The sequence below is a fragment of the Lissotriton helveticus genome, chromosome 2_1 (assembly GCF_964261635.1).
Source record: "Lissotriton helveticus chromosome 2_1, aLisHel1.1, whole genome shotgun sequence".
Taxonomy (NCBI): domain Eukaryota; kingdom Metazoa; phylum Chordata; class Amphibia; order Caudata; family Salamandridae; genus Lissotriton; species Lissotriton helveticus.
In genome coordinates, this window is record NC_136059.1 from 1,788,969,576 (window position 1) to 1,788,989,193 (window position 19,618).

At 47.3% G+C, this 19,618-nt stretch overlaps 1 protein-coding gene across 1 annotated transcript; it reads left to right on the forward strand.

Moving 5' to 3' along the window:
* The first annotated feature begins 6,690 nt into the window (after positions 1–6,690).
* On the forward strand, positions 6,691–18,846 carry LOC144820322 (thioredoxin-like). Its single transcript, XM_078677894.1, has 5 exons — positions 6,691–6,714; positions 8,893–8,997; positions 16,748–16,807; positions 17,987–18,052; positions 18,687–18,846. The coding sequence occupies exons 1-5, from the start codon at positions 6,691–6,693 to the stop codon at positions 18,747–18,749; spliced, it is 318 nt and encodes a 105-aa protein (XP_078534020.1). The 3' UTR covers positions 18,750–18,846.
* The last annotated feature ends 772 nt before the right edge of the window (positions 18,847–19,618 follow it).

The following is a 19,618-nucleotide window of genomic DNA, read 5'->3' on the forward strand; positions in this document are numbered from 1 at the left end:
TCTCCCCACAGTCAGCCTGACACCCAACCCTTTCTCTGCTTGCTGAACAGACCCTGTTAGTAACTGGTTTTCGTTTCAGTTAACATCAGCCAATCTGGTCTGTCAACTTTCAGTGCACGATTGGCATAGCCAATAGGTCTCGCCTTTAGGACCTTATAGGTATTTTGTTATGCAGCACAATATCCTTGGTGCAACAACATTAACTGTTGCATAGCTAAACACTTATAAGGTCCCAAAGGCGAGACCTAGTGGCTATGCTAATGCTTGTTTAATCACCTGTGACCAAGAGTGGGATTTTATCTCAACTTTTAAACTGGATGTGCTGTGTTTTATCTGAACTATGAATTGGAATGATGATTTTCCTATTGCATGATTGCATCTTATATGGTAGTGATTGCTTCAGAATAAAGATGTATTACTATTATTATTACCACCAGTACCATGTTTCTACAAATAAAGTTGGTCACGAAATGTTGCAATCTGCACACAGTGCTTTCAGACAAAATATATTTAAAAGTAACCTTCTTCAACATAAGCCCTCAAATCATAACTTCTAATTGACAGAAGGAATTATACTAAAAATGTACATGTAATTTTAGATGAGATTTTCACATATACTTTCCGAATCATATTTTGATATTAGTTTATAAAAACGTTACCTAAACATGTAGACAGACCTAATAGTTTACAGTTGATGTTGATAAGCAACACTGGAATCGCTCTTGATATAAATGGTACTTTCTAGGTTCACAGAAGGAAATTGAACACATTTCTTCCCTGCCCAAAGGGAGGTGAGATCAGATAGCCATTGTTGCTCTGGGAAAAGGTCAGGCTTGTTGGATACCGACGGGGTCACTGCCTCTGCATCACCTAGACTCTGTGATGCACTGTATGCTTGAGTTACAAACAGATAAAAAATATAAACCAGCAGGCATAACTCACTGGATTCTGCTGAGTGATTGTGTGTAGTCCTCGTCTTTTGTCTTCATTCTGTGATTGTGCTCTGTCATTTTAAAGCGCTTGCACCCCGTGCTGAGGGGCCGAAGTGCACCGGACCTCAAGGCCTGGATTAATGATGGTGAAAGACAAACCGCGAGTACCAGAATGCAGTTGGAAAAGGTGCCTGGAAACACTCTCACCTAAGCGGCAACTTTCTTCTCTCAGAAGCAACTCCACCCACTCAACAATGCTATCTGTAATGTTGCAGGCACACTCATTGATGACTCAGGAGCCAGGCTCTGTGTGGATTGCTTCTTTATTATTATTCTACATATATATATATCTAACTATATGTCCCAAAGAGCGCCGAGCCTCTGCTCCGGCGCCAACTCACTCTCCTCCGTTTTCGCGCTCCTCGCGCCTGCCACGCCCCCTGCCTACGCAGCCAATCCTGGCTGCCCGCACGTCACGTCCGCCGACGTGCCGTGCGTAACTAGACCGTCACTACATATCTCCCTTTTTTCCACACAAACATTTTAACTTACAGTCCGTCGCTCAAATCATAGTCTCTGAACCTCGTGGGCCTCACCACCACTCTGCCGCTCCGTGTTTGTCTTCTTGGGGTGGTGTTGTTCTCTTCTTCACCTTGTCTGTTCCTGCCGTCGCCATTCTCATCAGCTCTTATCTCCTGCTCGCTGTTCTCTGCTTCTCCTTGTCGTTGCTCTCCTTCTCTCTGTGCGATCTCATTCTCCTGATGTTCCTGTTTCTCACTCTCACTCCCTTCTGGTTCTCCACCTGCTCTTTCGTAGTCCCAAACAAGGATCTTATTACATCTGGCCATGCGGTCTTGTGACCATATGTTACCGTCACTCAGCCTGGCCGCTCTGCCCTTAATTTCCTTCACCTGCAAGGGCTTGCTGTATTTGCTCTCTCCTTTTCTTTGCAGAGTGGGCAGCTTTACTCTCACCCACTCTCCTTCCTTAAGATCTGTGTCTCGCACGTTCCTCCGTGTGTCGTAATGTCTGGTGTATACTGCCTTGGCTTTCTCTATGTTGGCCCGCACCACTGCAGGGGACCATTCACTTATTATCGTCTTTTCTTTCCATACCCGGTTGTCCTGAGTGAAGGGTTCCCGGCCACGCAGCAGCTGGAAGGGGCTATATCCCGTACTAGTGGGAGTGATCCTGTATGCCCATAACATGTGCCATATGTCCTTCTCCCAGTCTTTGTTGTCCGAGATGGCTGCTTGGATCGACCCCATCACCACCCTGTTGAAGCGTTCTACTTGGCCGTTTCCTGCAGGGTGGTATATCGATGTATGCTTCGCCTGGATGCCGTTCCTTTTCATGAAGTTGTCCCACTTCTCCGATCGGAACTGGGGCCCATTATCTCTGAGGATGGACTTGGGTATGCCTTCCCTCACAAAAGTGTCTGCCAGGAACTTCACAATTGTTTCCGTGTCCATGGCTTCCTCTATCTTGACTTCTGGCCATTTCGAGAATTTGTCGACAAGGACACACACATACTTCTGGACCCCTTGGATGTCTAGGATTGGGCCTAAGATGTCAACTGATAGCTCTTCCCAGGGGTTCCTTGGCGTTTCAAATGTACCCAATGCTGGGCGCAGGGGTTTGAGTGTCTTGTCTGCGCCTTGGCACCTCACACATTCTCTCACATGCCGTTCCGCTCGTATGTCCATTCCCGGCCACCAATAGTTCTGCTTGGACCTCAGTTTGAGCTTACCAATGCCCAGGTGCCCTTCATGCAGCATATCCAACAGTCTGGGTATGATGTTCATTGGAGGGACGACTTTCTCTCCTCTATATACAAATGTCCCTTGATTGTCCAGGGAGAGTTCCTCCCTCACTTCAAAGTAGGGATTGAGTTCTTTCCGAACCCGTCTCTTGTCCGGCCAACCTTGGGTAATGTATGTTTTCACCTCTTCCAACGTCTCATCCTCTACATACGCCTGTGTCCATTCTTGAAGGCTGATGACCTTTTCGTGATCCTCCATTAATGCCACCCATTCCTCTGTGCCGGACTTGTCTTCCTCGCCTGGTTCCATGGCTGCCGCTCGGCTCAGGTAGTCTGCAACCTTGTTTTTGCTGCCTGGTATATGTTCCACGTCATACCTGAACTCTAGGAGTTTTAGCGACATTTTTGATATCCTGGGCGTTGCCTCTGCATGGCCACTCGATGTCAGCACTCTCAGTAGTGGTTTGTGGTCGGTCCGCAATTGAAATCTGGTGCCCCACAGGAATTGTCGGAAGCGCGTGGTGGCCCACACCACCGCCAGCATCTCCTTCTCTATCACACTGTATTTTTTTTCGGTGTCACTCAGGGTGCGTGAAGCAAAGCTGATCGTTTCCAACTGTCCTTGCCCTCGGTCTTGCATGAGGACAGCGCCCAATCCCTTGTCGCTGGCGTCTGTAGTTAGGACAGTTTTGCATTGGGGGTCGAATCCTTGAAGCGGTATGGCCCCAGCCACTTCCTTCTTGATGATCTCAAATTCCCGTTGGGTGTGCTCTGACCACTTGAATTCCGTATTTTCTTTGGTGAGCTGCCTCATGTGATGGGTCTTTGAGGCGAAGTGCTGTACGAATTTCCCGTAGTACTCTGCCATTCCCAGGAATGACCTGACCTCTTCCTTGGTGGTGGGGGACGGTGCTTCACAGATCGCTCTGACATTTTCAGCTTTAGGGGTTACGCCTTGCACCCCTATCTCGTGCCCCAGGTAGGTTACCGAGTTCATCCCTATCCGGCATTTGGACCATTCAGCCGTGAGTCCTTTGTCTTCCAAGATCTTCAACACTTTTCCCAGTTTCACATCGTGGTCTGGGATGTCTCTCCCCATCACCAAGATGTCATCCTGGAAGTATTGGACGTCGGTGAGGTCCTTGAATAGTTGGTGCATCATCTTCTGGAACACCGCCGCTGCTGAAGCCAAGCCGAATGGCATCCGGCGGAACTGATAGCACCCAAACGGGGTGATAAAGGATGTCAATCTGCGGCTGTCTGGGTGGAGGGCAATTTGGTGGTACGCTGATGTCAAGTCTATGGTCGAGTACCACTTTATCCCTCTGGTGCTGGCTAGCATCTCCTCTATTCTGGGCAAGGGGAACCTTTCCACCACAATGTTCTTATTCAATTCTCTCAGGTCGACACACAGCCGGACCTTTCCGTTGGGCTTCTTAACCACAACCAAGGGCGCCAGCCACTCTGCGCACGTGATGGGTTCTATAATCCCCTTCTTCTCCAAGTCTTGGAGTTCTTCCTTTACAGCATCTCTCACTGCCAACGGGATATTCCTTGCTTTGTGGGCCACCGGGACGGCGTCCTCCTTAAGAATGATTTTGTGGGCGAATTTCTCCAGCTTCCCTACGGTGCCTCCAAACACTTTGGGGTATTCGCTCCTCCATTTGTCCAGACTTGGCTCTGTATCCTGCTCCGTCAGGAGTATTTGCTCCTTGCCTCCCGGATCTAGTTTGATGCCTAGGTCGCCTTGATCTAGCCATCCTAGGACCGACGGGCCCTTCTCCGACACGTAGAGCTTGCATCGTGCGGACCGACCTCGAAATTCGAAGGTCAGGGGTCTGAACCCCGCCATGGGAATGCGGTCCCCGTTGTACGTGACTGGGCGGATGTCTAATCTCTCCAGCTCCGGGCCGAGGCGTGGTGCAAATTTCTCCTCCCACACTGCTCTCTGGATGATGGTGAAGGGTGATCCCGTGTCGGCCACCACGTTGATCTTGACACCGCCTATGGCCATTTCCAAAACTGGTTTCATCGTACGTTTTCCTTCTCTGTCCAGGGCTCTACCGTCTGTACTCAGGACCTGGTCCTCGATGTAAATCACCGTGACTTCTTCTGCTTCCGAATCGTCTTCCGGATCATCATTGCTTTGGTCCACACACCTCACCATGCTCTTGGAGGCTTTCTTCCTGCAGACCTTCTCGTAGTGGCCAATTATTCCGCAGTACGCGCATTTGGCGCGAAATGCGGGGCACTTCCGATCATGTGCTTCATGCGACCAGTTCCCACACCTGTAGCATGGCTTTTTGTTGCTCCCTGCTTGTTTCCCTGACGTGCTTGCGTTGCTTTGCCACTTGTTGGGCCCTCTTTCCGCTGGTTTCCTGTTCTGATACTCTCTTCGAGGCCCTTCATTATCTACCTTGTTCACCATCGTGCTGGACGCCATGTCTTTCTTCGTCACTTCTGCGCATCGACGAGCTAGCTCCGCTCTTTTTACAATGACTAGCACCTCTTTCAGTGTGGTGTCCCCACTCGCCCATAGCTTGTCCTGCACTGTCGTGCACGTAGTGTGCATAACCACCTGGTCCTTGATGAACTCTTCTTCCCAGTTGGCGTATTTGCACGTGGCTGCCAGTCGTTTCAGCGCTGCCACGTACTCCTCCACTGTTTCTCCTTGCTTCTGCTTCCTCTGTTGAAAATTAAACCTGTCCACTGACACGCATACAGCCGGCCTGAAATGTTCATTGAGGTCATCGAGCGCCTGTGCGTACACATCATCGTCGGTGGTTGTTCTCTGTTTCGGAACTAAGCTCTTGTATATCCGGAGACCTTCCGGGCCTAGGTTCAGTAGCAATATGCGCTTCTTCCTCTGAGGTTTGAACTCTTCATCGTTCTCATCTTCCAGGACACCTATGAAATTATCTATGTACTCTCTCCAGTCCTCCCATTTCATGAGGGGTTCCCCTGGCCGGGGCAAGAACTGTACCGGCGCTATCGCGTAACCTGCTTGCGCGCTCATCTTCTCTCTCTGTTCTGCGGGTGGTGTTCTTCCTTGGCTGCGGGGACTCCCTGGTGTGTCGTCCTGTTCTTCTTCGCTTGCTGGGGTGCGGGGACTGTCTGTGTCGGCCCCCTCAGCTCCCTGTGAGCCCTCCAGCGCGTGTTCCCTGGGTCTGCTGTTCGCTGCGTGGGTCGGTGCCCCTTATCCTGCCTTATTGCTTGGTTCCTGGGGCCTGTCCCCCCTTTTCATTCCTCTGCGCCACACCCTCCTGTGTGCTGGGCTCTGCCACGCTCTTTGGGGTACCTGTTGTCCGGCACCGGGTGATCCTGCTCCTCTGTCCCTTGTGTGGTGGTCCTGGAGCCTCCGGTGCTTGCTAGTCGCCTCAGGTCGAGTCAGTGGTCCTGCCTTGCTGGGGGTCTTCAATCCCACCCTCGTCGCCACTGTAATGTTGCAGGCACACTCATTGATGACTCAGGAGCCAGGCTCTGTGTGGATTGCTTCTTTATTATTATTCTACATATATATATATATAACTATATGTCCCAAAGAGCGCCGAGTCTCTGCTCCGGCGCCAACTCACTCTCCTCCGTTTTCGCGCTCCTCGCGCCTGCCACGCCCCCTGCCTACGCAGCCAATCCTGGCTGCCCGCACGTCACGTCCGCCGACGTGCCGTGCGTAGCTAGACCGTCACTACACTATCGGTGTGCATTCCAGTTGTATATCTACAAAACGAAGCTTTAAAAAAAATATTTTTTATATATTCAATTCGCAACGTCTATGTCGGATAAAAAAGTAAAGTTTATTTTTTTTTGTTTGTTTAAAGATAAACGGAAATCCCGGCCCCACAGGAGGCACCGCGGCGCGGCTCCGCCCACTCTCACCGGTTTAAAAGCCCCTCGTGTAGCGCGTCTGCAGTACTTATCTTGGCTCTGTGCTGTTTGTCTGGTCGCTAATAGAGCAGATTTTCTATTGCATTTTTTTACGCTCGGCCTGTTATCATCATGGTGAGGAAGATCAGGAGTGTGGTAAGTCTCTTGTTAAATCTGGGCTGTGTAATTCTTCTTTTTTTTTTTTTTTTTTTTTGGAGAGAGGCCTGGAAGAGGGCTAGGGAGAACTAGTGCTCGTTTGTTGAAACAAAAAACAATCCATAAAAAGCGATAGGGGCGTAACTGTTGACTTGGCAAGGATTTTTATTAAAATTCTGATTCGGCGTAGCAGTGTAAGACTATTTCTCTAATTTAGTATTAATTAATAGGCGTGCGACTGGCGATCCCCGAAAGCGGAAGCCCGGCTCTGGCCCAGCTCGTGGTATTGTCGGAATCTCGAGTTTTTATGCGGCTCTGCTTTTCTCCCTCGCTCCACCCAGGATGTGTGATCTTGGGGCCAGAGCTGCCGACTCTGGAGCCGGGGGACCTGGTCCCCTTCTCGGCGTCGGCTCCACATCCTGTGACTCCCATCAAAGCCTTAATCTCACCCGTGTGACCTAATGTAACTGGGGTTCATGTGAAGAGCTCTAAACTCGCTCTAAATCAAACCTCCAGAAACAAGCATGGAGGTAAAAGCAAAGCCTTAACGTAATGAAATCCAATGAATACCGATTGACTGCCCGTCTTTTACAAAGTAAAACCAGAAAACATGCTTAATTATGTGATCTTGTGCACAATTTTCTTCATTATCGCACGCATATGGAATGTGGGTTCAGACTACAAGTTGTACAAATACTTGTTTGACTTGATACAACTGTGGTTGCTGTGTAATCTGGGTCCAGTACAGCGTGTAAATGAGTGATCCTATTTAAACATGCACCATTAGAGAACTATCACTCTTGATACATTCTTATTGCTGCGGTGTCATGTGATTTATTTCAAGGCCTAACCCCATGTTGAGGGAATGAACTCATTGAGTTTTGAATAGACTTTATCATATACTAAGTGATGGTAGTTGTATGATTTACTTAGCAAACCTTTTCAGGGCTCGGCTCGTGCTCTGATATCCGAGCCAGACCCTTGACTCGGCTCTGCCTGTTAATTTGTTGGCTCACCTGTGTCTGTTAGACGCAGCTGCCAAGTTTCTCCAGGCTAGCAACTAGTTTTGGGCTTTTAGCCAATGGGATCTGATTCGTGAGCGCGCAATAAACACATCTTCGTGTTCATAGCCGTGTTTGTGACGCTCCAGTCAATTTCAGGCACTTTGGGCTTTAAGGAGCGTTGGGTTTAGGTCTCAGCAGGCGACTGTAAGTTAATGTAACTGTTCTAATAGTCATGTGTGGCTAATAGTTTATCCGCTCTTTTGCCAGTCAATGGCCAATTTGAAGTGTCTCTTTTTGACCTTCCCTCATGCTAGGCGCTTTGTTTAAGTTGGTCTGTCCTTGCTCCTTAATAAACACGTTTGCCATCACGCTCATCCATGGGAGAGAACTGATTAGATACGTCACAAGTGTGGCTTTTACGCAGTGTCCTTCAGGCCGTCCCTAACATCTGCTTCTCTACAGAAGACCTCGTTAAGTCTGTAATAAACCGCACACTAGATATCGGAGCTCGGCCTAGAACAAGGGGTGCATGTCATGGGTCCCTGCACATTCCTCAGGAGTAACCCGAGGATCATGATTGTGGCATGTAGAATAGTCTCAATGCAACTTCGAGGTTCCAAACATAGGGGTTTGTAAAACTCACTTAATTTGCTTTTGCATCTGAATGTGAAAATCTGCAAGGTACATAAAAAAGTAAAGTATTCACAAGTTTCATTTTAACTTGACATGCTTCTCCTTAGGTAGTGCTAAACACATGATGCAAACCAAAACTTATTTTCTGATTTTACATTCTTAAAAGCAAAGATGTTTCAGGTGGAATTGCACCACACGGTGGAGTGCCATCATTTAGCACTAGGTGAATTCGTAAAAGATTAGAGTTGTATTGAATATCACAAGGGCCTTGTTCCTTATGCCAACTAGTGTACGTTGTTATAACTTGCAGGTAGCAATCTGTCTTGGGGTAAAACTCGTATGTAAAACAATCCCGGGTGATTTCCTCAGATCACTTGTTTGCAGCTCAAAAGCTGAACCTTGGCTAGAGAGTGCTCTGTGTAGGGTAGGAGGCGGGCATCGGTCATGGCTGCTATAGGCCAGATGAACTAGAAAGGTAACTGGAAGAAGTCTTTCTAACTTCACAATGATGATTACATTACCAATCTGTTTTTTTTCCCAGGCTCAGTTTGATGACATCCTGGCACGGTACCATTCGAAGCTGGTCGTCGTAGACTTCACTGCGTCTTGGTGTGGGCCATGCAGAACGATTGCACCTGTGTTTCAGGTAAGTAAGCTCCTCTTTAATACTATGTGTTGGGACCCAGTTATCAAGGCATCCCCTACCTTGTAAAGGACTTCAAATAGGTATGGTGTTGTGCCCTGCTGAATCTGATGTCTGGCTCTGACCTCCCTACGGCATCACCAGTCCCCTGAAATGGGATCAGCAGCCCAACAATCCACTGCACTTGGTGGCACCACAATGGGTAGCGAAGGGTTGCCCACAAGGTACTCCAAGTCTTCCTGGCTCTCCCGCAATGCAGGACATGCCTGGGACAAGGGTGGGCCTGTCGGTGGCTGGGCTAGGCCACCCCATTTGCTTCCTATAATCAAGAAAATAGGGTTCCCGATTCGAATATAGGCAGGGTGGTCGGGGGAATATCGTGGAACTAGAAAAACCACAGGTGGCGATTTGCCCCCCTCTTAAGGTGTTTTTTCTAGTTCCACTCGTTTCATCTGAAAGGCATTGTAACTCTAGACACAGTGGCTTCTCTCTGCTCGTACGCTGAAGGGTTTACCCCATCACAGTAAAGCAAGCATTAAAGTGCTGGAGTTTATTAACTTTTATAGGAGGGCCGGGGGTTGCTAGGCGACACATTTGAGCAGCATGTGAATTTTGTAAAAGCGTTTGCTTTCTGCCTCCGCATTTCAGTGACGCCAACATTTGTACATTTATTACTTCAGTGCACACGTTCTTTTTAGGTCTGGTCTGGTGAGCACTTTCTTTACCTTGCACCAAACCAACCTTTTTAGCTGGCCGGATTCGTTCCTCACTGATGCAGCAGCCTCTGCATGTGTTCTGGATGTTAAGGGCAGCATCTCTTATCTCCTCTCACTAGTGAAATGCCCTGGCTGTACACCCCAGACTTCAAAGGGGGTGCAGACTGAATGAGACACATGGGCTTCTACAGGTGAGAACGTGTACACGGACGGTTTTTGTTACAAGTAGTCTTCGTGTTCGGTAGTGCCCACAACTAGGGAATAGCACTTTGACAAAACCCCGTTTTTCCGATTACCTTACTGATATCACTGAAGTGATTTGCTCAAAATCACAGGATACACTTTATTCCCCAGGCCTGATGTCGGCTGTTCTGTCCAATGACCACTGCAACACATCCTCCTTCCCCACGACCACCTACTTCTCCACTCAAATTAAGCATACAAAGCAGAAGTTTTCTGAGACCTTTCCTATAACGCAGCATCCTCCAACTTAACTGTGGGTCCCAATATGCAATTCTTCGACTGGATGCAGGTTAGACCAGCGAACATGCAACATCAAGGAGAAACTGCTTAACTTTAGCCATAACTAGTTTTGCATTGCCGTAGATTATTTTAGTTGTAACTAGTGATTGAATTTACACTTTTTGGGATTTTAAAGGCTGCTGATGTCTCGCTTTACTCTATGCCAATCCACTTTACTCTTTACCACTACGCCACTTTTACAATCTGCACCGCTCCACTCTATTGCATTGCCATATAAGCAGTGCCACCATACACAACTTTACACCACTGTGCTCTCATCACAAATTTACTATACACATTTTTTACTACACATCATACCACACTTACACTACACAAATGCACACCATTCCAATCCACATAATTCCACACAAACCTCCACTCTATAACACAAGCTTAAAAGGCAATGCCATTTACGTCAATGGAATGGAATGAGGATTTGTAAAGCGCGTTGGCTACCCAGGGGCGTCCCAGCGCTATAGGGAGCTTGAGCTGATTCAGAGGCGGGAGGGGGAGGCGGAGTGGGGTTTTAGGGCGAGGTTTTGCTGAATAGCCAGGTTTTAAGGGTTTTCCGGAAGGTGAGGAGGTTAGGTTCGGATCTGATGTGGAGAGGGAGGCAGTTCCAGATTCTAGCTAGATTGTAGGAGAGCGATCGACCACCACATCTGGCCTTCCTGATGCGTGGTACTGTGGCGAGGTGAGAGGTCGCGGATCTGAGAGAACGGGTGGGCTGATATGCTTTCAAAAGGGGAGAGTTGATGGGGGGGGCCTGTTCCCCAATAAGAGCGATGTGCAATGCACATGCTCCAGAATTCGATTCTGGCTCTCACCGGGAGCCAGTGAAGGTCTCTCAGTCTTGTTCTTACTGAGGTTCGGCGAGGAATGTTCAGGAGGATTCTTGCCGCACAGTTTTGAATAACCTGGAGTCTGAGTGTGAATTGGGGAGAGCCAAGGTACAGAGCGTTACCACAATCGAGGCGGGAGAGGATCAATCCTTGAACCATAATTCGTCTCGAGTGGAATGGGAGGAGGGGAAGAATTTTCCGAAGCAGTCTCATCAACCCAAAGCAAGTGGCAGCTAGCTTGGAAGCCTGATGGTTGAAGGTGAGGGTGTGGTCAAGCCAGATGCCCAGGCTCTTGATTTGCTCCTTGGGTTGCCTAAACAGAGAGGCCAGATGGGGTCGATGGTTTTTGCGATGTTGTTTCCAAGGAGCATTATCTCTTTTGTCCCCGTTAAGTTTGAGGCAGGAGCCGGACATCCAGGTGGCGACTGCTTCCAGGCATTTGTGTAGGCTGTGATGAGAGTTCAGGGGGGGGTCCAATGATACCACTAGCGCGTGTCGTCCGCATAAGAGGCGATCTTCACACCAAATGGGCGGATGACATCAGCTAGGGGACGCAGGTAGACATTAAAAAGGGTGGGGCTCAGGGAGGAGCCCTGAGGTACTCCACAATTAAGAGGTCTACTGGCAGAGAAGTCCTTCTCACAAACCCTGAAGGATCTGTCAGTCAAGAAAGATCTCATCCAGCTGAGAGCGGTCCCCGACAGTCCTATTCCCTCAAGACGATGGAGCAGGATATTATGATTAACAGTGTCGAAGGCGGCACTTAGGTCGAGTAGGACGATGGCCGTGGATCCACCATCGTCCAGGATCCTTCGTGCCTCCTCCGTCACGGCAATCCGTGCCGTCTCCGTTCCGTGACGGGGCCTAAAGCCGGTCTGGGAAAGATCTAGGATGTTATTGATTTCTAGGAAGTCGGTGAGAACGGAGTTGACATGCTTCTCGAGGAGTTTGCTGAGCCATGGTAAGAGGGAGATGGGGCGGTAGTTAGCAGGGTTAGATTGGTCAAGATTAGGTTTTTTTAACAGGGCTCTGACCATTGCTCTTTTCCATAAAAGAGGGACAATGCCAGTTTGGAGAGAGGAATTGAGCAGGTCTAAGATGGTGGGCGAGATCAGATGTGTGATCTGGGTGAGAGTACTGGGGGGTGCTGGGTCAGTGGGTGATCCAGATTTAACCTGTCCCATAAGTTTCTCCAACTTGGTAAGGTCTAAAGGGGGAAAGCTGTTGAGATCGTGGGAAGGGACTGTCGTACACCCTGTGTTGGTGAGATCTGTGGGTAGAGTGACGGGGTGGGGGAAAAAAGAGTTAATGGTTTCTATTTTCTGGTGGAAGAACTCTGCTATTTCCTCACAGTGGGTCTGAGTGTTATGGTGCTTCGATGGTTCTGGAAGTTGTAGGAGTGTTTTGGCTATTTGATAGATCTCTTTCGGTTTAGAAGCTGCGTTCTCGATCTTGAGTTCGAAGTATTTAGCCTGAGCTAGATGAATTTCCATTTTGTCGTTTTTAATTGCTGTTCTGTAGCTGGATTTGTGTGATGGGAGGTAACTGAGGCGCCATTTCCTCTCCAGTCGTCTGCAAACACGTTTGGCCTCTCGTAGTTCATTTGTGTACCACGGGGCTGTAGGATTGCCCCGCTTGGGGTGGTAGTTTTCTAGCGGTAAAACTATCAAGGGAGCTGGTGATCCATAGGTTATAGGTATCATTGTCTTGGGTGGGGATGGATGTGGTAGTGGGTTTGGTACCTTGTAGGAGATCCTCCCACTCAGATAAGTGGAGTTTAGACCAATTGCGTGATCGTTGTGCCATCGGGGGTTTGGGGGGGGGGGTGAGCGGGCAGGGTCCAGGTGAGCGGGATGAGTGATCGGACCAGGGAAGGGGAGATGAATTTCCGATGTGAAGGTTATTACAGTTGCTGAAGACGGGGTCCAGAAGATGACCCTTTAGATGGGTGGGCCCAGTGACACGCTGGTGTAGTTCGAGGGCGCTTAAGCCTAAGGATAGTTCCTTTGCTATAGAGTCATTCGGGTCATCCAAATGGATGTTAAGGTCACCCAAAATTGTAAAATTGGCAGTGCTAACTGCAAGATTTGCCGCTATGGAGGTGAGATCTGTCAAACTGCCTTTGTGGTCCAGGAGGACGATATATAAGCATACCTGAAAAGGTATGTGTGGCACTTAATTTTATGAAAAAAGGAAGGCATTCGCAGTCAGGGAAGTCTACAGGGGTACTGGTGACGATATAATCTGATTCATAGATTATAGCTAGCCCACTGCCGACACCCTTTTTTCGATCGAGGCAGAGTATTTGGTAGCCAGGTGGAAGTGCTTGCACCAGGTCAGGTTCTGAGTGTTCCTGTAACCAGGTCTCTGTGGCGAAAAAAACGTCTGGGCTTCTCTCTTCTAACAATAGAGAGATTTCCGCAGAGTGTTTAGGAAGCAAACGACCGTTAAGCAGCAGCATAGAGAATGATTTGGGATTCTTTATACCATGAGAGAAACCAAAACCGCACTGATTACAGGCGGAATGTTGGGTAGAGGGGTCCCATGCATGTAGACAGGATGGCCCAACTGTTTGGTTTAGTTGGCGCAGAGACTGCGGGTGATAGGTTATGGGCTGGCATGATGGTTGGCCAGGGGGAGCGGCCCCTGGTGTCGGTCGCGGACGGGCGCAGACGGGCTTGCCTTAGGTGCGCAAACGTTGCGCCCGCTGCGCTCGCCTGCTGCGCGACCGGGGGATGCACATGATTTATACTGTGCCAATGGATGAGGGCCGGGGGGTGTGGCCTAAAAAGGGGCGTGGTCTCTGCTCGTGACGCGAGCAGTGTTTGTCGCTTTGCGTGCTATGTCAGCGCTGGCTCCGCTGTCTCTAGCAGCTAAGTTCTGACAAGTAAGTGTTTTTAAAAACAACAATTTACACACGTTAATCTGTGACCATTAAAGTTAAAAGAGTGACTTGGCTCCCGGCTTTCCGCCTCAGGAGTGCAGCTCAGAGCTTCTGTTAGAGCTTCAATAGCTCTAACTCAAAATGCAAGACCTATTGCGTTTCGAATGGGTGGTGGCACCTTGTCTCTAAAGTGCCGGTTTACGCACTGACACTGCAACGCGAGCGATGTTCCTGGCTACTGCTATAATGAACGCATACCAGCGAGTCAGTCACCCCTGCTTTATATATTTTTTCTCGCTGACCATGTCATGCCACTTGCTTTTAGACCCTGTGCTCCTGGCAAGGGTGGCCCTGCTCTCAGTTCACACAATTATTATTTTTTTTATATGTATGTCCCCAGTGTTTTCTGTTTAACATGGTAAAGTGCAAGACCACGGTGGACTCCTCTGGAGCAACATGATCTTTCCTGGCTGCTTAAAGCGGGCGGTGGGGGTAGTCTCATAAGGCACTGAGCTGGCGGAGCGCCATCTGTCGCTCTCCTGACCTTCCAATCCCTGCACCAGTCCTGCTTGGTGCAAAACACCTGTTGCGGCAAGTACCGTCCTAGATGTGCAGTCAAAGCTGAAGCAACCGAGCCAATACCTGCTGGTGCCTCTTCATTAGTATCAGCACCAGGGGACTTATCTGAAAACCAATGCAGCGGATTAGGTGCCAGGTGCCACAGGCAAAAGAAGAGTGTCCAAGCTCCAAGTTTAAGAGGCCCTGCGTATCTAATCTCATTCCAAAGCTCACCAAAGGTTTGGCAGAAGAGTATATTCTACAGGGTGTAAAAGACACCCTTTATAGAGATCGTAAGGACCCCATTTCAGTGCAAGATTGAACCGGTTTACACCCACCTGGTGGCTATCAAAGCTAAATTAAGCTATCTGATTCTTTCCACTGACTAACCATCTTGGGGTACCTGCAATCGAGGAGGGTAAAGGGGTGGGCTATTATACCATCACCCTCCACAGGAGGCAGTCTTTTACATGCTGAGGCGGATCAAAGTACTTTTTCACCTGTCCCACAACCCTTGAATAGCCCCTGTCAACCCCCACCAAGGTCAACATTGCGAAGAAGTGGTCTTCCCCGTAGCCTTATCTATGTATGTTGAAATCTTAGAGACAATGAAGTCTACCCAACAAGGCCCGGATGAGGTCCCTACGGACCCTTCTAGATCTGCACCGCATCTCTGGCCCCCCCTCCTTTGTAATTGTTTTAATGCAATCTGTAAAGTGGACCTCTCGCAGACCTGGTCCACTGCTGTAATGGTGCCAATTGTTAAGAGGGTAAACCCACAATCTCTTGTGTGCTATTGGCCAATAACACTGCTGAGTTCAGCAGTAAAGCTGGAGGAGTAGATGTTGTAGGTGAGTAGCTGTTGTAGGTGACAGACACGCTGTTTGGGTGTAGTACAGGTTCCAAGAGTGTCTGAGCACCATGGAGCAATGCCTAAATATACATTTTCTGCTAACTAAATATAGTGTAGCCAGCTAGGTCCCTCAATCAAATTCAGCTCTGTAGTAATTCTGGCATTGAAGCACACCGGGGAGGCACTCTGCCTCTCCTGGTGGGGCCCGATGATGAATCATGTCACCAACTAGGTTGGCGAGTGAGGGCTTTCCTAAGAATCTAATCCGCTTCTCCATGCTTGCTCTTCTTGTAAGAAGGCACACTCTGCTGTTTCCATCATATTTTGTGCATTTATGGCCACATTTGAGTGGGTTTTTTTTCTTTTCACTTTTTTGTATGCAGGTAGCACAGTTCTCCATGATCTGCCAGGTCCTCAGTTTGTTTAAACCCTCTGAGACTCATGGCGGCATACCTTGGAGGCTGCTGTTTCCTAGACTAGTTGTGGTGACAGTTACTTGTATTAAAAGGTGGTAAAGATGAGTTTTGGATAGAAGGGAAGAGGTACTGCAATCCATAGCCGAAAGGTTGTAAGAATTCTGCAATACATGGATGCATATCCTCCCATGCTAATTATCAACGTTTTGAATTTAACTTCTGTATTTCGAGGACTTTTTGCTCTCAGCAAACACTTGCTACATTGACGCAAACTTTCATGCTCTTGTGCTGTAGACATTTAAGGCAGCAAGATTTCCAAACACTTCTTCAGTACTTCCAATGGTGTCCTACAGGACCGCATACTGTTTTCCGTCGTGAAACCTTCATTTTACTCTTCTGCAAGTGGGGAGCACCAGAAGGTAGAGCCCACTTATGGATTGGGTACTGATCAGAGAAAGAGGACTTGACACTACACTTCATAGGCATGTCCTCTGTAGTGCACTGTTATTGGTCGTCACCAGGTACTAGCTGAAGGGTCGATTCACACATGTACTTGGAGCTGGACAAAGAGGCCCAATTGATGCAAATGCTTAAAGTGCGTCCAAAGACAAACTTTGATACTAATTTAACCACTAGAGGTACAAAGAGGCTGCACCTTAAAAGGGCCATTTCTACTGTGGTCTGATTGCCATGCATTTTTTTTTTTTTATTGAACTGATTAAGTCTTAAGTCTGCATCAGTTCTTGCATGTCTGGTTTCTTAGTATTCTGAAATTATTTACTCGTCCCGGGTGCATATTACTTCGTGCTGGTGTTTGACGATAAATAAATGCCATACACGAAATGTTTTTATTCGTATGTTCAAAGGTATGAAGTGTATAGTGTGGCTTGACGCATGCTTCTTAGCAGGTGGGAGTGTCCATGACGTGCATAACTTTGTTTTTCATCATATACTTTCTACAGAAGTTCAGCACGGAGTACCGTGGTGTAGTATTTCTGAAAGTGGATGTTGATGACAACCCGGTAAGTAAAACGGAGCCCTTAACACTGATACGGTATTGTAATTGCATTTATATAGCGCTTACTACCCCTGACGAGGCGTCAAATCGCTTTTTCGGCCATAGAGGATTAGTGTTGAATTAGTATAGTGAAACATGCAAGTACATTTTAAGTGGTGGATAGGTTAGTCCGTTATTTGGAATGATAGCAGAAGGATAGAGGAGGACAAAGGTTTGTATTTATAGCGCCTGTTGACGCACACTTTTCAGGAAGCCTACAAGGATTAGTGTTGAATTAATATGGTGAAATATGAAGTAATTTCAGTGGTGGATATTAGTTACTTGCAGTGAGAAGGATAGTGGACGGATAAAAGGTGAAGAAAGATTTGCATTCATATAGCACCTGTTACTCCTGATGGGTGTTGAAGCGCTTTTCTGGCAAGTAGCACGCCACTCCGGAACCCATAAAGGATTACTGTTGAAAATCAGTATAGTAAAAAAATGGAAGTAATTTGAGTAGTGGATATGTTGTTCAATTATTTGGGTAGTATATTAGTATAGTTTACTATGGAATTTCAGAAGTGAACATGTTAGTCTGTCAATTTCGATTGAAAAGGATGGTGGAGGGATTAACTTGGTGTTAGCCAGAGAGATCTGACGCAGGCTAAAACAAAGTAGGGTTGCGTTTACTTAAATTTCTTTTTAGTTTAAAATTTTTGCGGTCTTGGTTTAGAACTATTCTTCTCTAGATTCCCAAATTGAGCAGAGCAGTTTTGAGACTCTCCGAAAAGCACCTTTATTTTTGTATTTATTTTTTAGTCACCCTGCACAGGTACTGTCTGAATGGCCAAATGGCTGAATTAACGAGAGGGTTAAATTTAGCTTCTACAACCTGAGCATTTGAATCACTTTTTCTTTGCTGACTTGGCAGTCTCCACGACTTGATTTTGAAATGTATGGCCAATATACACATGTACTTCGAAGATGCATTAGCATCAACCTCCATTAACCTAATGTAATGTACGGCGGTAACGGCATCTGAACTTGTGGCATGCTACAGGTGCAGATGGTGACTCCTGGAGTCGTGATTTGCTTCGCCGGGTGTCTAGAAGGCATGGCATTGCCGGAAAACTGTCATTTCAATTAGAACTACGTCTACCATTAAACTAATGTGTTGAATTATATTGTCGTGTCCTCCTAACAGGAGTTGGCCGAAAGATACAGAATAGAAGCAATGCCCACCTTCGTTTTCATCAAGGATTTTAAGAAGGTTTGTGTGGATTTCTGCTTTTCTATCAGAATTTGAAGCTCTTTAGACCGCAAATTAAGAACTTTGCTATCAGCTGAAACATTTTGTTTCTTGTAGAAAACTGGAATCAAGTGCCACACTAAGCAATGGAAATTAAAATACCTGTATTGTGGTTTGACTCTTTAGCTGCAATGTTGGCTAGTGCAGGTATATTTGAGGTACCCTTCTGCTAATTTGATTCGATGGATGGTTCAGAGGCCGCTGGGTTTGGCCGGAAATGAATAGAAACTGCTTTCTTTCACGGAGAACTAGAAAAATATCAATTTTACAGATCTCATTTGGATGTGTAAGGACTGAACAAAAATTGAAAAACAGCAAGGTTTACAATTGTATTGTTTTTTAAAAAATGTTAACCATACCAATTTTTTCATGAGGGATTGTAATATGGTCTTCTCTAAAGAAAATTGCCTGCTCTCACTCCCCTGGTTGGAGTGAGCTACTAAGAGCACTGTTAATCTCTTTATAGTATCACAAGGGTTTTTATACTCTTGCTTACACTTCACATTTGAGACGAGGATGTTTTGTCCTGTCCTTAAGCCGTGATGTTGGTGTCTACAATAGCTAGTAGCTTATTTTCTCTTTTTTTTTTTTTTAGGTTGCTACAGTGAAAGGAGCTAACGAGGCTGCAATCAAAGCAAAACTGAGAGCGCTTTGCTGATTTTAACACATTTATTGTTTTGCACTGTGTAAATCTGTTTTGTTGCTCTGTTCTAAGACCATGGCATATATGAAATTGTTGGAACTCGCATATTATATATATTTTATTTATATTCATAAAAACCAGTGGTATCGCAGGCCCTTTTAAGGGACTGATTATTTAGGCATGAATTTATTTTTCTAATAAAAGTATTTCACTTAAATCCCTTCCATATACTTGATTTCATCAGTGATATTTGTGGTGTGTGGGGGGGGGGCGCTTGGTAAAATGTGCTCTCCCTTTAATGTGAAGAGGGCACTTTACCAGAAGTGAGCAGCAGTCTGCTGGACAGGCCTTTAATTCCCACTGAACATTCCTCGGTGGGCTGGAGGCTTGTTTCTGAGAGTCCTGGTGCCTCTAACTTCCCAGCTTCCTGAGGCTAATTGGAACAGGCAAGGTGAGGCTTGAAGGGGAGGGAGTGTAAAGGTGGAGCTCGGCGACCGGAGGGGACAGAAGGGGAGATTCCACAAGGAGACTAAGGGAGCAGTGCTGCTTGGAGCATGTTTGCCAGGGCTGCTTTTGGTTTCCCAGTCTGTCCCTGGTAACAGTTGTTACGAATTTGGATCCTAAATGGGTATTCTGTAATGGTCCTGGCGCATGGAAGGGGTGGCAGGCTAGGGACAGTTTCAAGCTAGCAGATTTACGCAACTGGGCTTTAGCCCAGGTTTCGCTCTTTACGCTTGGAGAATCCTATGGCGCTGACCTGGAGGAGAAACCAACTGTTGCCTAGCCCCCATTTCCATGGGGGCTCTGGTCCTGAACCCCTTCATCATTCTCATTTCATTGGCCAGCACCAACCCACAACTTGCAAATGGAGGGCTAATGTTAAC

Excerpts from the sequence above, each read along its gene's own strand:
- LOC144820322 (XM_078677894.1), top strand. The coding sequence starts at position 6,691 with ATGGTGAGGAAGATCAGGAGTGTG. Across the intron at positions 6,715-8,892 it reads TGAGGAAGATCAGGAGTGTG|GCTCAGTTTGATGACATCCT; the intron begins GTAAGTCTCTTG and ends TTTTTTTCCCAG. Across the intron at positions 8,998-16,747 it reads CGATTGCACCTGTGTTTCAG|AAGTTCAGCACGGAGTACCG; the intron begins GTAAGTAAGCTC and ends TACTTTCTACAG.